A 17,940-nucleotide genomic window follows, 5' to 3' on the forward strand; every position below is an offset into this window, starting at 1 on the left:
AACTGTAAAAGGTATGCGAAGCATTGCTGTCCCACATGTTCCGATGCGGGCAATAGAACTGTGGGTGGGAGAAGCGTTTGGGGTGTCATTCAAATGAATGACAATGCAATGCACCTCTCACACCAGAACGCACGGTAGGTGCAATTGCGTGGTACAGTGCGGTAATTCCACAGCACTGTACTGGTGTGAATGGGCCCTCAAAAGCACTGACAGACACCAGAACCAAGGACACAATCTCATACACTCACAGATATTCTCACACACACATACGCACTCCAAAATGTTTTTTTTACAAATCCACCCTGTCTCCCTTTCTTACGAGAACTGGAGAGGGATGGGCTGTCCATTGTGGGCTGCTGTGCTGTGATGGAGCTCCATCCATATGTGCATTGCTTGTACAGCTTTCTTGCACGCCCTGTAGAGGTATCGGGAGCCAGAATGTGACTTCACTCCGGTCCAGGCACCGCTACAAGACACGCGAAGGAAGCTTTCAACAATGCACTTATAGATGGAGCTCCCTCGCGGCCATAGCCCTAGTCCACCCTACCCCACCTCAAGCTGACACTTGGCACCGGCAGCATATTTTGAATGGCTGCTTGGCATGAGAACTGACAATGTTGTGCTAGGGGGAGGCTGAGGAGCCTCTAACCCAGAAAAATGGAAGGCATGTGGGGACCCTCTGAATAGGGGGTCGCGACCCACCAGTTGAGAACCGAGGGTTTAGACCTAAAGCTGCAGGCTCAAAGGGGTCTTTATACTCCTGACAATCCAATGCTGTGCACATGCTGGAGTTCTTAAAACCTTTTCTTTCCATAGAATATTGTGATAAAAGGTGCTTCAATGTGTCCTTTCCAACACAAATCTTTTTATATTTACAATGTATAAACATTTTAAACATCTGTACAGTTTCCAATGTCTTAATATGTACAAATAAAGGACGCCTGTTGTTCAGAGTCTGTGTCTCTTTCTTGTGCGGAGTCTTCCTTGCTCAGTGAAGCCCGGGTCCTCTTTCTTTGTGGTCATATCAATGTCTGTATGGCTGCTGCTACCGGGAGGATTGAGTTTCTCCTCAGAAGGATTAGGAGAGATCTTTTCTCTACGTACATCAGCTGACATTTCGGCTTTTGGCTGTATTTTTCCTTCCTCTAATCCTGAGATAAGAGCTTGTGTATTAATCATGGCCAGTTCTTCATCAGCTACAAATTCCCCTTTACTCATTAGAACGGGCTGTACGTCTTTCTGCATGCTTCGAGGGGGACGAAATGCTTTTTGTAATGGTGGCGACACAAGAGGCCGCACTGGTGTTAGTGGTGGAGGGGAAGGGATCCGGCTAAGGAAGTCCAGGCCTTTCATCTTCTTGCACGTCCTTGGATCCGTGTCACTACCAGAGCTGATTATTACATTACTCCTGTCAGGGGTGCTCACGGCATTCATCTGGGCTCTTCCAAGTTTGGCCACTGGGGTCTAAAAGAGGAATCAGAACGTTGCAATGCATAGCACTTGATACAATAATATACTAAAACAGAATTCACATGTTCTCATTTCCTGATTCATTTATAGGAATCACAAAGAATGAGACAGATGTATGAACTATAGTTCCTAGTAGCAGGAAGCCAAAGCCCAATTCCATACTTTCATACATCTGCCTTAGCATGCTACATTATTACACCACTACAGCCAGTGGAGGAGAGCTCTAAAACCATACACAGGACTAGACGGTTTCTGCACTAAAATAAAAAAGCAAGTTGATTTCCTGAATATGAAATATGGTACATCAGTCATCGCTGTGCCTTCCTCAGAGGGCTGAACATTCCCATTCATGCCTCTGTGATGCCATACAGTATTCTCTGCTAAGATTCTGTAAAAGGTCTATTCATAGCACTAGTCACAGCACTTAATTAATGAGCAAGCAGGTATATGATCAGCATGGAACCCCCAGATTTTATGTCAGGTCTAGCCTGCCTTTCACAAAGCATTACAGTTCTCCAACAAGTCCGTTCTATTGGCCCCTTCATGCCATTTTGCGGTGTAAACACAGCTTGGTCCTCTAAGACTAGGTGCTATGTTAGAAATGCAGTAATGAACTTACAGAGAACTTGCTTGCAGCAGTGTGTGAATCTGAACCCTGCTGAGCCAGAGACCTCCTCTCCTCGGGATGGGGGACTCTCAGGATGTTGAGCAGTTTGCTCTCAGCTTCATGTCGGAACTTCTGGACAGCCTGTGTACAGAGTATGTTCAGGTTAGTGGGGTAATACTGGAGACGGTCACTGTTACTATAAGTGTACAATAAAGCCCATCAGATCTAATAACGTAGTGCAGAAGAGACGTGTATAAAACTAACCGTGTCCATACACCACGACATCCTCACTGTTTTGTTGAACTTAAAAACTCATGATTACACTACTACCACACAAAATCAATGTCTTGGTGGGTGGAGTGGAACAGGATTCAATCTCTGCCTGGTGTTTACAGCTCTCCATGACAGCTGGTGGAGGTGCCAGGCAGCACTATTTTCAGTGATCTGTTGAAGCATATTGGACAGGGAGGGGTAGGCAGAAGAGGCAGCCACCTTGGGCGCTTCAGCAGGGGAAAGTAGCTCACAGCACAGTACGAGTACAAAGATTTCATCACAGCATCAAATGACCTTTAATATGACCTCTTCACTTCTTGCTCTGCCATCAAAGCAGCTAAAAGAACCAATGCATCTACCATCAAAGCCTACCACCTTGGCATTTCCTTCATCACAAACCTGTGAATTAAATTATGCATGCAGTACAAGGCACACAAATCTTGCTTACAGAAGTTAATAAAGGTCAGGAACAATGAAACTATGTAGTATCTCCCAAACACATCCCAGTCTTAAAGGAGGACTATGGGGTAACCTTTCCCCCCCCCCATAGTTCTATTTAGGCTTGTCAGGGTATTTCTATATAAAATTACAAAAAACTGATGAACTATGACTTTTACAAAAACTAAATCAAACCTTTCTATGCACTCTGTAAGACAAGGGGGCCAGAAGTCTGGGCTTGACAGATACATTAATTACCCAAAATAGCCTATTGCGTACAAAACTAAGCAAACAATACAGGAGGGAGCCTTGAGGAACTTGTTTTTGTACAACTAAAAATATTCAAAGAGGTAAATATTGCAAATGAAGTCTAAAGCTCGCCACATATGACAATGCTGAGAGACTCTCACCTTCAAGGTCAGTAAATACAAGTATTTCATCAAGAAAGACCCAGATTGAGGATATCACGGCTCCATATGAAAAATTAACCAAGAACCATAAAAACTCCAAGACAGTTAATTCACCCCCATTGTTCCAAGATTGGGATCGCCTATGATTATTGTCTGAGGTTGAGAAAGTTCTCAAAGACATGCAAAGTTTACTCAGCTGAGTGCAGACAATACAAGTGAAATGACCAGTTACCGCCCATTTCTGAACCGATCAATTGAACGGAAGTAAATAGTGGTTGGGGAGTCGCCAATACCAACAATGCTTCCAAATCATATAAAATACAATGAGACACTTCTTAAAAGAAGAGGGAAGAAGGAAAAGAAGAAAAAAAAAAAGAAGAGGAAAAGAAGGAAGAGAGAAGAAGAAAAGGAAAAAGCCCTCTGAAGAAGACTTCCTGGATACACCAAAAAGGCTGCCGCTCATTGACCACTGCCGATACCTCTAACCCTTGCTGCCTGAGACGAGCCATCATCTCATCCAATAAGACTCTGAACATTTTTCTTTTGAAGGAGTGGCGAGATAAAGACTAATTATCGAGATGAACTTCTTTATTCCAAAATCATAGCGATTATATTTTAGTATGAGTGTTTTTATGATAATTCTTATTGTCAGTGTGCAGGGTGAATTATTCTGATAAATGTTTCCATATCTTTTTCTATTTGATTTCTGATATTGTATTGTGTATGGTTAAATTGGGTACAGATCTGTGTGTAGCTAGTTGCTATTGTAGGTGCACTAGCCTGTTTGTTTGTTGTTCCTGTTAGACTCGTAAGCCTATTGTCTCCAGAACTCGTTAGGATTGTAAGGGAAACTCTACTTTTGAGATACGTCTTTCTTTCTTACGGGCTGTGGAAAGTGAGAAACTGTCTTAAGGGTGTCTAGGTATTTTCTTTTTATATTTTGATAATTACTGTCCATTTATTTCTTTGATTGTGTATTTGAATTGTAATCACCAGTCATTTAAGTTTTGTACAGAAATATATGATTATACTTGTATATTAATAAATTATTTTGATTCATGTAATTGGGAGATATTTATATATTTTGGTAAGAAATCACCATAAGCTCAAATAACTCAAGAGAATTGATTTTAGGATGTATTATTAAGTGTCTGAACTAAATTCATACTGTTTATTAAGTTATTTATTATTTGCCGTAATCGGCCGGAGGCACTGTCTATTGAATCTAACTATAATTCAGACACCGCCCCTTTATTAATAATTAATAACTCACCAAGATTTTTATACCACTCAATCACAAAAGGGTTACGGCAGGACATATACTAATGTCCTCCCGTGACTCAGTATATAGCAGGCTTTTGCTCATTGAATGCCGAGAGCGCAGAGCCGAGCTGCAGCCAATACTGTCGAGATCCACCCCACTGGCTGAAAAGCAGAGCCCACTACCTATCTAGAGGTAGTGCCAGCTAGGCCCGCTCCATCCCCCCCAGTCAACGCTGGAGGATCGGAGAGGGGAGGGGGGGAATGCCTGCGGGAAGTGGTGACTGACAGTCACGGCTCTCTGCAGGGAGATGATTGAGAAGTGAGCGAGCAACGGTATGCGTTCGCTCACTTCCCGATCTATAGAGCCGACGTGTGACAGTTTCAATGTCACAGGTCGGCTCTAACTATGGGGATGAGGGTAATTCACTTAGCTCATAGTCTTCTTTTAAAAACTATTCATGTATTGTGCATACAGCCCCCAATGTGTACAAAAACTTAATTTGTACCTGTGTGAGGTTGCCTGTAAAACAAACACTGTTGGAGGGAGTAGAGGACAAGTTTGGGGGACATTGAACTGAACCTAATGTCTAATTACATAGCCCATTCTGTAATGCCTTGTCTGCTTCATGTAAGAAATGGTTTGACCCTTTAATGTGACCAATAAAACATTTTGCTATGGGGCCCCTGGCTACAGTCCCCCTTTTTGTCAGAAGTGTTACCTGGACAGACTGGCGAAGTTTGTGAATGGCCTTCTGTAAATGTGGCTCTTTGGGGTTTGCAGCAATATAGGACAGATCTCCCGCTAACACCATGGGAATTCCAGCAGTAGATTCTGACCTCCAGCGAAGGTTACTGGCTGCAATGAAGGTACCGGGCTTTGCGAGTTCCACCAGGGAGAGGTCTGTCCAGAACTTCACTGCTACAATAAGTCATTTAAGTTTTGTACAGAAATATATGATTATACTTGTATATTAATAAATTATTTTGATTCATGTAATTGGGAGATATTTATATATTTTGGTAAGAAATCACCATAAGCTCAAATAACTCAAGAGAATTGATTTTAGGATGTATTATTAAGTGTCTGAACTAAATTCATACTGTTTATTAAGTTATTTATTATTTGCCGTAATCGGCCGGAGGCACTGTCTATTGAATCTAACTATAATTCAGACACCGCCCCTTTATTAATAATTAATAACTCACCAAGATTTTTATACCACTCAATCACAAAAGGGTTACGGCAGGACATATACTAATGTCCTCCCGTGACTCAGTATATAGCAGGCTTTTGCTCATTGAATGCCGAGAGCGCAGAGCCGAGCTGCAGCCAATACTGTCGAGATCCACCCCACTGGCTGAAAAGCAGAGCCCACTACCTATCTAGAGGTAGTGCCAGCTAGGCCCGCTCCATCCCCCCCAGTCAACGCTGGAGGATCGGAGAGGGGAGGGGGGGAATGCCTGCGGGAAGTGGTGACTGACAGTCACGGCTCTCTGCAGGGAGATGATTGAGAAGTGAGCGAGCAACGGTATGCGTTCGCTCACTTCCCGATCTATAGAGCCGACGTGTGACAGTTTCAATGTCACAGGTCGGCTCTAACTATGGGGATGAGGGTAATTCACTTAGCTCATAGTCTTCTTTTAAAAACTATTCATGTATTGTGCATACAGCCCCCAATGTGTACAAAAACTTAATTTGTACCTGTGTGAGGTTGCCTGTAAAACAAACACTGTTGGAGGGAGTAGAGGACAAGTTTGGGGGACATTGAACTGAACCTAATGTCTAATTACATAGCCCATTCTGTAATGCCTTGTCTGCTTCATGTAAGAAATGGTTTGACCCTTTAATGTGACCAATAAAACATTTTGCTATGGGGCCCCTGGCTACAGTCCCCCTTTTTGTCAGAAGTGTTACCTGGACAGACTGGCGAAGTTTGTGAATGGCCTTCTGTAAATGTGGCTCTTTGGGGTTTGCAGCAATATAGGACAGATCTCCCGCTAACACCATGGGAATTCCAGCAGTAGATTCTGACCTCCAGCGAAGGTTACTGGCTGCAATGAAGGTACCGGGCTTTGCGAGTTCCACCAGGGAGAGGTCTGTCCAGAACTTCACTGCTACAATGTCACAGGCTTCATCAGACAAATACACAATGGGAGCGCCACCTGAAAGACACATGGAACAGCATCTGCTTTATCGGGTGTTCTACATCTGTGCATCTTAAATATAAAAAGTGTTTCCAGTCTCCAGTTTGTACCTATCTTTTGGTGTGTGGATATCACAAAGCCCACGAGGTCAACCTCACCGTACTCTATGGTAAAATTAGGCTCCAGAAGCCGGCTAAAGTCCGTCACTTGCCTCTCCGTGTAAATCTGTTCCAGGACGTCCTGTGCGGGCTGAAAAATGCACAGTGATGAGAGCAGGAATAGAAGGTTAAGCAGAATGGTCTCTGGACTTTTTAAATTTGGTAAAACATTACAAAACATAATATGTTAACTTGTCATTATTGCCTAAAATGTTAATATAATGGGTTACTTTAAAACATAACTGAAGCCAACCCCCCCCCTTTTTTTTTTAGTTTTAGAGTAAGGGGGGGGGTGTTATAATCCTGTCAGCTTTTATGTTTGCCATCGATGTCCCAATAGGGAGATTTCCCTTCATTTCCTGTTCAAAGGCCACAACAGGAAGTGAGAAGAAATCCCTCCATTAGGAGGGAAATCCCTGGTGGTGAGCTGTGTCACCAGAATTTGTGTGCCCATTAGAATATTTCCCAGCTCTTCCTGTCCTGGTGACCACCCACAATTTGGGATTTTCTTTCACTTTTAGTGATAAAGGACACCAGGACAAATAGAGAGAGTCAGGTTTTGGCTTCAGTTGCACTTTAAGTTTAGTTAAACTGTTTCAATAGCAGCAATGTAGGGATAGAAGTACACACACTAAGAACGGAAGTCTAGACTGGTTATTCTTTTCTCAGTATGAAGATGACACAATAATCACAGGCAGAGGGCACAATACTCACAGGCAGAGGACACAATCACAGGCAGAGGACACAATCACAGGCAGATGACACAATCACAGGCAGAGGACACAATACTCACAGGCAGGGGATACAATCACAGGCAGAGGACACAATACTCACAGGCAGAGGACACAATACTCACAGGCAGAGGACACAATACTCACAGGCAGAGGACACAATACTCACAGGCAGAGGACACAATACTCACAGGCAGAGGACACAATACTCACAGGCAGAGGACACAATACTCACAGGCAGAGGACACAATACTCACAGGCAGAGGACACAATACTCACAGGCAGAGGACACAATACTCACAGGCAGAGGACACAATACTCACAGGCAGAGGACACAATCACAGGCAGAGGACACAATCACAGGCAGAGGACATAATAATCACAGGCAGAGGACATAATAATCACAGGCAGAGGACATAATAATCACAGGCAGAGGACACAATCACAGGCAGAGGACACAATCACAGGCAGAGGACACAATCACAGGCAGAGGACATAATAATCACAGGCAGAGGACACAATCACAGGCAGAGGACACAATCACAGGCAGAGGACACAATCACAGGCAGAGGACATAATAATCACAGGCAGAGGACATGAGGCTCACAGGCAGGGGACACAATCACAGGCAGAGGACACAATAATCACAGGCAGAAGACATAATAATAATCTGATTAAGGGTTGTCAGCCGAAAGGGTGTCAGCAGCGGCACCCATTGTGCGATATTCGCAGTGTATGGCCACCTTAAGGCTCCATTCACACCTAGGCAACTCCTCTTACGCACATTTTTACCATTGTCTTTGAGCATTTTTTGCGCATGCTTAAAAAGGAGAACTATGAGGTGAGTGCTTTTCACTCACCTCATAGTTCTAGCCGACGTGTGGCAATGAGACTGTCACAGGTCGGCTCAGTAGATCGGGTCGGCTCAGTAGATCGGGAGGTGAGCGAACACATAGCGGCGTTCGCTCACCTCTCGATCCTGTCACGGCTCTCTGCCATGACAGGGGAGGGGATGGATTCCCCCTCCCCACTCCGATCCGCCAGCACTGACTGGAGGAACGGACGGGGAGGGGGCGGTTACAGCTGGCTCTGCCTCTGGATAGGCAGAGCCAGCTGCCACTCACGCAGCTGGGCGGATCACGACATCGATGTCGCGATCCGCTCTGGCGTCTCAATATATCGCGAGCTGTAGCTCGCGGTATACTGAGCTTAGGGTAACGGGAGGACGCTAGTTTGTGTCCTCCCGTTACCCTAAGGAGAACTATGGGGAAAAACACTGACCCCATAGTTCTCCTTTAACGCATGTATATTAAGTCATGCATTTTTGTGAGCAGATTTTGGCACATTCATGTGAATGGACAAGCCGTGTGTAAAAACAAAATCACAATGCGCGTTTTCAAGTGTATGTAAGCTGCCCCATAGTAGCTCATGTACTATTTCGAGCGTCAGGCATATTTCTGCTTGCGACAAAACTCACGGGTGTTAACGGGGGTCATAGAAATGAATAGGACTCCTCAGATGGAGCGCTTTGTCGCGCTGAATCTGCTGCAACAATACACCTAGGTGTGAATGGAGCCTTAGATTACACACCTGCAGCTGCTGGAACTGCGTCTTCTTCGTAGCCGTTAGCTGCACCGCTGCTGTGACTGCTTTGCATTTTGATTGGGAGACGGCCAGCTGATATATCTTGAAGCGGCAGCCCTCTTTTAGAAGGGAGACTAGATCAGGTAGAGGGCGCCATATGTTGAGCATATAGGCTATGGAAAGGAGAGGGGAAAATATACATTTTAGAGATCAGATTGCTACAAACGCACATGCTGTGAACTTCAGATTTGTCACTGAACATTGCAGATTTCAGGCCGAGAGAAAAAAAACTGCTGTGAGCAACTTAGACAATTCTTAATGGATGCAGCTTGATGAATGAGACCTGCGAGACTTTCCTTTTCACATGTATAGAGTCACTGCAAAATGTTCATATACAGGGGATTCTTCATTTATCCCATTATAGGATTCTGGGAATTCCACAAACAATGGAAAATGTATACTTCTAATAGTATTTATAATTGCATTCTATACGCATGATTATAAACTTATACCCTTTAGATTTGAATAGCTAGACCTGCCATATACTAAAGAAACAGCTGCTGCCAGCACAGATGTAAGGCAGAGATCAGAGCGATATAGCCCGGTACTGCCAGGATGGGTGCAGGGTGCCTCCAAATGCCTGAGAGTACAGGAGACAGGATTACGTTGATATTTTACTAGTACCACCTTTAGCTAGAATTTGGAGTAAATAGGGGTGCGCCTGTACAGTACTGCAGACTATGTGCAGTACACCTTATATGTAATAGCTGATCAGAAACCCCCCCCTCCCCCCAAACCATAGCACTTCATTTCTTCTGATCCCCACTCCTTCATACACAAACACGTGTTTGGCTACATGTATTGGTATCTGTGATAGGAAAGGTCTGTATTGCCATTGAGCAGCTCATTCTCCATCTTACAATTCAGATTAGAACTGGATTCCTTGCCAAGTCGTTATGAAGGCAGTTCATGTTTCTGACACTGTTGAATTCTGGCTTAGAACCACTTACCTAAAAGGAACATCAGCTACACTATGGAAGAACTTTAACACCATTTACAACAAGACATAATATAAAATAACAAACAGGACTATACACTGTATACATACATATAAATGTAAAGCAAATAACAAGTCCTGATTAAGCAGACCTGAGGTCGGGTCTTGTTCCTTGTAATCCACAATCCGCATCTTCCATACAGGTGTCACCTCTCTTCTTGCGCAGCCTCCAGATCCTTGCTCTGCAGATTCAATGGCTTTCCTAAATTCTGTCTGGATCAGAGCTTGTTTCTTATCATTAATAAGCTGTCTGTGGTGATTCAAGGCACGCAGCTGCTCATCGCTCATACATGACTGAAATCAGAAGAAGTTATTATAACTTGATTAACACACTGCAAATACATATTTGATTTAGGAAGGCGCCTAAAGAAGCCAACTATCCTTTCAGTATATATGGCCATAGACATGAGAAGGTGGTCTGAGCACCTCAGCAAATCCCCAACACTCAAAAATATTTATGTGGAGGTCTATGGAGAGTATCCGTGCAGACAGCTCCAGCGCTGGAGCGGTCTGTGTGTTTCTGTCCTTTACAGGAAACAAACACACAGGGCTGCCATTGCTAACCTCCTCCTGAGAATACTTCTGCCTGGCTGCCTCTGGAGTAAACTCAAGAGTTAAAGCCTAAAAATACATTATAAAACAAAATATAATTAGACAAGGATTTCTAGTCGGACTACTATTCCCCCACATTAGCCTGGGCAAGAGTTTCTGAAGGAGCCCTATAGACATCAAATAATAATGCAAGCCTGATTAGAAGACTCATCTAATGTCCACGGCCACCTTTACAGGAAACAAACACACAGGGCTGCCATTGCTAACCTCCTTCTGAGAATACTTCTGCCTGGCTGTCTCTGGATTTAAAAGTTTAAAGTGACACTAAACTCAGGAGTTAAATCCTAAAAATGCATTCAGGTGCCCATACACTGCACGATTCTCGTACGCAAATCACGGGAAATCCCGCAATCGTACGAGAATCGTGCAGTGTGAATGAAGGCGTGCAACCTACTTTCTACTGTACTGTTTCTACTGTACGGTCGCACGTCTTTTGTCTAAGGAGCACGCTAGAAATCCAGCCGAGAATCGTACAATTTTCGGCTGGTTTGAATGACGCTCGGGAGACAAATGCCGAACGGGCCGGTGTGCGCACAGTGCCCGTTCAGCATTGCTGTCATCGCAAGCCCACCCCTCGGGGGGTGGGGTTTTGCGATGATCACAAGTACGATCTGCCTGTCCAAGATGGGCAGATCGTATGTTTTCTTAATTACTTTACAACCATCGCAAGACTAAGGTCTTGCAATGGTTTGTAAAGTGTATGGCCACCTTTAAAGTACCTTAACTAGTAACAGAAACTTATCTTATTTGATGCTGACACTCCTTCCTTCTAGAGGGTGGTTATTTTTGTTCTCCATGGTCCTTGTGTGTTTTAAAGTAGTCACCGCTCCAAGCTCCCTCCTGTGATGGACTACAATCTCAATACAAATTGGTAAACTAAACATGAGATTGTATTCCATCACAGGAGTGAGCTTGGAGTGGTGGCTACTTTACAACACACACAGGGACCATGGGGAACAAAAGTAGCCATCCTCCAGAAGGAAGGACAGTGTCCAATTCACCAATTAAGAAATTATTTGAGGATCTACAGCCGAATGATACACAAATAAGATACATTTCTGTTCCTAGTTAAGGTACTTGAATGTATTTTTGAGATTTAACTCCTGAGTTTAGTGTCACTTTAAGCCACCCACCCGGAACATGCATGTAAATTAGACAGTGTGGCATTAGAATTCCTTTTCTGCATACTTGTTCCAGGTCAATGATAAAGTACTGAAGCATTTGGATTAGTGTGACAGCCAGGCAACTAGCATATTCAGAATGTTGTATTCTCTTAGTACAAGTTTCTTCAATCTTTGGACTATGGGAGATAACAAAATGTTAAAGGAATGCCAATAAGCCATTGTAAGAAGATACAGGCCCAGTAGACTGGACCCCTGGTCAGGGTTAAACCTAAGACACCAACAACACCAGGTAATAGTGCTAACCAACAAGTGCCATTAAAAAAATAGCATTTATTCCTGTCCAGTTGCATCTGGTTAATTTAATAAACAAAGTAAAAATCATGGGGCAGTTTTCATAGAACCAGAGAACACAAGCTGACAATAGAAAAGGTTATAAAAAGCTGATGGCAACTGTAATGGTTATGTGGACTGGGTACTTATCATGTGGTCTGGTCCTTTCTGCACTAAAGCAATCGGGGAACAGTTTACATTTACAAACTCACAGCTCCATGTAAAAAAAAAGTGGCATCTCGCCAATCATACCTCCAAGTATCCTGGGTCAGGTTCATTCTGAAGGGCTTCATAGAGTTCCGCACCATCCTGAAGTGCAGCGATTTGGTTTACACTTAAAGAACTGCGCTTTTTACCTCTCACTTTCCTTTCACATGCTAGAGAAAGTAAAACATGTAAACTTGGCTTTGTAATCCACAATCTGCACCTTCCATACAGGAAAGTAAAAACATATGTTAACTCAGGTCACAATCTGCAAGGAGTTTGTATGTTCTCCCTGTGCTTGCGTGGGTTTCCTCCCACACTTCAAACACATGCTGGTGAGTTAATTGGCTCAGCTCTAAATTGGCCCTTGCATGCATGTGAGATAGGGACCTTAGATTGTAAGCTCCTTGGGGGCAGGGACTAATGTGAATGTACAATATGTGCTGTGTAAACTTGTCAGCACTATATAAATGCCAGTAATAAATAAACAATATGTCTGAAGGTTCTCACTTATCCAGGCCATGGTTTAGTTAAAAGTACTTAGTCACATTTGACGGGACTGACACATTCGTGGAATTCAAATGGACTGGACTGTAATGTTGCAGATGGTTCACCACTCACCCAAGAACAAGCAGAACTAAATAAGTGGCTTGGAACAAGTCCAGGTAAATGTGACGGACTACTACTAGTGATACATAAACTACAATGACAGTTATATTCAGAACATCAATGAAACAAAAATGCTATCAGGCAAAGGATCACCTTCATCTGCATATTACAGATAACATGGGGCTTTATGTTTATAAGAATAATTTACCAATTGTACAATGTCATCATTTTGTACTCACTGTACCATGTTACTGATTGCAGCATTGACTGCTAATTTCCCATCCCATATAATAATAGTTCCGTACCCTCCTGCTGTTCAAACTCTTCCTGAATCTTCAGGAACAAGGCCTCCAGATTTTTTTGCTGTTTTGAGGAATGTCGTTCTGCTTCTCTTTCCTCTGCTCGGTCATTACGGAACACATATGTGCCATTGGCCATTTTTTCCATCCACTGAAAAGAAAATTTGTTTTTATGATTCTTCATTTCTGGCAGCATTGATAATCAATCAGAAATGACAGCTAAGTAGATTGTATTTAAATTAGGAAATACATGGGTTTTGCCCCTCCCCCTTAGAGTAGCTTCCCCCTTTGCAGACATTGTTCACCAGAGTCTTCCTCTCTGCCAGTATGCTCTTCATTGTAGAGGCAGCACTGGGTGCTTGAGATGGTGCGGGCTCTTGCAGAAATATAAATATATAAGAGATCCCACTGATGACAGCTTTCTCCACCCCCCAGCATGCCCATTAAGAAGGGTAGATTGGAGTGGCGATCAGTTATTGGCATTAAAAAAAAGTACTTGAGGCTAAACAGATGCATTGCTATGGCGTGTTCAATTTGCTTTACCAAAATCTTGCCTGTTATTTGTGACAAATGTAATTGGATATCTAAATGTAACCTATACATTTTGCTTCTGGATCCGAGAGGAATCAATAATATGCAAATATACTGATTTTGTGAACCGGGCCTCTAGAATTTATGCTGCCTGGGCCTGTCGTGCTTTAGGTCCCCCACCCCAATGACAACTAGGACATGCTGTGTAAGAGCAGTAGCCAAACACTCTGTTTTTGCAATCTGTGTTTAACAAATATATATTAAATAAATGACAAACATTAATCTAAAACGGAGGGCAACAGAGAAGCCTGCTCTTCAGCTCCCACCTCAGCCGTCCCATTGGGGAGGAGTCACTGCTCTTATGACTCATTCTTGATCTGAAAATAATGAGCTTCTTTCAGCATATCTGAAAAGTCACCATGCCAATGATGTGAAAAGGAGACTAGAGCTCCACCTGCTGCCTGGAAAGGAAACTACATGACATTCATTTGTATTAATCTTTTGTCTACCAAACTATAAATAAAATATATTAATGCTTGTTTTGTCTTGACCATAGTAAAATATGTACAAAACTACTATGTTTGCTTTAAATTCCGGGCTTACCTGCATAGGGTAGATCCTTTGTATGACAATATTAACACACCCCACAATGCCACCTTCAGCAAACAGGAATGAGAGAGGAAGGCAGAAAGGTCTGGGGTCACAGAAATACCCAAGCCTTGTATACCAGCGAGCAGGACGAGTACTGTTGGCTGAAAACTATAGAAAAAAAGAATGATAATTCAGCATAAATGTTTTACGTAAACCTAAAGTCATGAGCACATTTAAGAACACTGCTCCCTGGTGTACATAAAGTTCTCAGTGTACCATTTTCCGGATGCAACAAAATTACAAGCATTGCTTCTGATAATCTCCATGCATAATTAAGGAACAATAATGAGCATCAGAAAAAGAACAAAACATTTATTTCTGGCCAACAAAAGCACATGAGATGACTTTTGCTTCTTAGTATAATTATCGAGAAATGCAGTACCTTGCACAAGTATTCACCCCTCCGAGGTATTTTTCATGTTTTATTGCATTACATCCTGGAATATGTTTTTTTTGGGGGTTGTACTATGTGATGTACACAACATGTAATTGTAGAGCCATCGTTTGTAACAAAGTACTGACTTTTAGGGGGTGAATACTTCTGCACACTCAATATTTATTTTTGTCTTAATTATTGTGTGTGTCACAATAAAAAATATTTGGGCATGTTGTGTACATCACATAGTACAACCCCCTGAAAAAAATCCATTTTAATTCCAGGTTGTAATGCAACCAAGGCGTGAATATTTTTACAAGGCACTGTATAGTGTGTGGCTGAGAGATGGGAATCCATCCTGTCTGCGTACAAGTACAGACACCCGCACCGGTACGGACAAGCTGTTCGGGTGAGTGTAGGGCGGCGTACTCCCATAGAGAAGAACAGGCTGTTGCGTATAATCACACGCAGCACGGAGCGGCCTGATACGGCCGTGCACGCAGCATGGATCTGTATGGACCGGCTGTTACCCGTGTGAATGAGGCCTAATAACGGCGTTATTCCATCTAGCTGTCCCAACTCCTATCACATCTGTAAAGACCTGCAGACAAATTCATTTCTTGCTGCCTAAATGTACAATATTTGACTCCTGCCATACTCGTTCCAGTGTACTGTATTTTAAGCAAACCCGCTTTAAATACACTGGAAGGATTATGGCAGGAGTCAAATCTTCTAATGCTATCAATTTTTATGTGGTAAGCATTTAAGCATCCAGTAGCATGTAGAATTTGAGAGAACAATTTATGAAAAATTGACAAAATGAAGCTGATGCTCATGGCAACCAATCAGGTTCCATATTTCATTCACTGAAAAATAATGAAACAAGGCATCTGATGGCTGTTGTGTACAACTTCATATTGTCTCCAGTGTTGATAAATTTGCCCTTGGAGCAGGCTGCATCCTCCACCCATTTCGCTGGTACTAGTTTTGTCCAAATTTACCTTGCAGTGAGCAAAGCCATCACACATGAAACAAGCATCCCGCTGTTATGGAAATTAAGAAAGTGGGGAATAACCTTAGAGGATTTAAAAGAAAACTATGGGCCAACGTTTTTGCCCATAGTTCTCTTCGAGGTCATGGGAGGACATATACTCATGTCCTCCAGTGACCCAAAACTCAGTATATAGTGGGCTATTGCCCCATATATGATGAGAGCACAGAGTCGTGCTGCAGCCGGGACAGATCTCGACAATACGGTCAAGATCCACCCCGCTGGCTGATTGACCTCTCTAGAGGCAGAGCCAGCTTTGCTGTCCCCTCCCCATCTGTCCTTCCAGTCAGCGCTGTAGAAATGGAGAAGGGAGGAGGTATGTGATTGCCCAGTTCCCGATCAATAGAGCCAATGTGTGACAGCTTCGATGTCATACATTGGCTCTCATTATGGGGATGAGTGTATTTCACTCTCCCCATACTTCTCCTTTAAAATGTATGGCCATGGTTTTAACAAAGCATCATATACAGTGTATGGTTTGAATTTAAAAACAAATGAACATCTTCAGAATATGTTTCCCAGTCATAAAAGTTCAGAAAAATTTAGAAAATAACCATTTGTACCTTTAACATAAGAGATTCTGGAGCTTCCAGGGGAGTGCATGCATCTTCTGAGCCCACCAATTCTGCCCCATGAACAATTATTTTCTGACCAACGAACAATCGTCCTCTGTGGAGCAGTGCCGTTAGTGAAGTGTCCAGCAAAGCCTTGATTCCATACCAGCCATCGGTCACCTCAATGACAGCAGAACCTTGCTTGGGATCATTGGACTCGCTCTTATCATTGCCATGCCATGAAATGACTTTAGACACACAAAGAACAAGGGTCTTAGCTGCTGTGTCATCTCTCTCCATGATCTTCTTCAGAGCTGATCTCCGGCTTTTATCTATTTCCACTTCATACCTACGAGAGAGAACATTTCACAGCCACACTCTTTGTAATTAGAGATGTCATGTTCTTGTTAGCCTGAATGAAATACAAACATAAATCTGCACAACTGCGTACTGCTTGGCTGCAGACCACCCTTAATGTGGATTTAAATAGGTAAACATTTCCAGTTGTTTGCTGCTCTATAAACTTTGTATGGAACAGAGCATTAAAAAACTGACTGTGTCCAATGCCAAAAGCTGGTGTTCTTGTAGACACAAGGAAACAATAAGTTCATCAAAGGCTTCACTGAAAATAGTACAGAGCTATTTACAGCATCACCAACTGGATTACAGAGTAAAGTGTCAGAGAGAATGAATTGGATAAGGGATATATAAATCTTTAGTTTCCACATTTAAAGTAAACCTCTGTTAAAAATAAAACTCCGAACTGAAGCTCCAACAACATCCACTGTGTAGCCATCACCTGAATGTTGCTTTCTTGTTTTTCCTAAACCAGTCTACCACCCCCTGCAAAATTCTTGTGCAGATACCAACAAATATTCTATGGTAGGCACCTGTACCCTGCTTGGCACATTGCCTCATGAATGGCACTTGGGCATGTTAATTGCCCATTTATGAACCAAATACAGCACTGTGGAAGATTAAAAGGGAATGTGTGCTTCATACTAGGAGGAAGTGGAACTTTCACTTGGCTTACAGTACAGAGCAGGCTGAATGACAGGAGCAGAGATGGTAAATAACAGAGGGCCCTTATCTAACTTTGCTTTAAAGCTCAACTCCAGCCAAAAAAATAATAATTAGAGGATGAAGAAGTAGAGTTAGATGTTAATTTATGTATTTTGTTTCTCTTTGTATTGACACAGCAATAAAAATATATTTTAAAAAAATTATACCAGGAGAACAAACATTAATGGAGGTTACCCTGGATTTGGCCCTGACCTCAGTCAAATCCCAGGAGTCAGGCCACCAATGCGCCTAACAATTATTGCTTAAATATGAAGAAGTAATTTGCACTCCAGCTCAAGTTCAGTCAATATTTGATTGACCTCTGTGATGTCACAACATGGCGACATTTTGGAACCTGTTTGGTCCCTTCATCAGGCAAACAAAGATTATAAATTAGATTA

The 17,940-nt window shown here is 42.8% G+C and overlaps 1 protein-coding gene across 1 annotated transcript in view; it reads right to left on the bottom strand.

Moving 5' to 3' along the window:
* Positions 1–921: 921 nt before the first annotated feature.
* Positions 922–17,940, bottom strand: part of BRCA2 (BRCA2, DNA repair associated) — a 65,579-nt gene continuing 48,560 nt past the window's right edge. The window contains exons 21-32 of the mRNA XM_018554030.1: positions 16,487–16,826; positions 14,449–14,604; positions 13,321–13,465; positions 12,455–12,579; positions 10,229–10,430; positions 9,086–9,252; positions 6,717–6,855; positions 6,377–6,624; positions 6,164–6,191; positions 5,181–5,380; positions 2,090–2,218; positions 922–1,464 (exon numbers count right to left, since the gene is read on the bottom strand). Of these exons, the coding sequence (XP_018409532.1) occupies positions 949–1,464; positions 2,090–2,218; positions 5,181–5,380; positions 6,164–6,191; positions 6,377–6,624; positions 6,717–6,855; positions 9,086–9,252; positions 10,229–10,430; positions 12,455–12,579; positions 13,321–13,465; positions 14,449–14,604; positions 16,487–16,826 (2,395 nt within the window). The 3' untranslated portion in view covers positions 922–948. The remainder of the gene's footprint in view (positions 1,465–2,089; positions 2,219–5,180; positions 5,381–6,163; positions 6,192–6,376; positions 6,625–6,716; positions 6,856–9,085; positions 9,253–10,228; positions 10,431–12,454; positions 12,580–13,320; positions 13,466–14,448; positions 14,605–16,486; positions 16,827–17,940) is intronic.

The sequence above is a fragment of the Nanorana parkeri genome, unplaced genomic scaffold (genome assembly GCF_000935625.1).
Source record: "Nanorana parkeri isolate BGI_ZX_2015 unplaced genomic scaffold, ASM93562v1 scaffold8, whole genome shotgun sequence".
Taxonomy (NCBI): Eukaryota; Metazoa; Chordata; class Amphibia; order Anura; family Dicroglossidae; genus Nanorana; species Nanorana parkeri.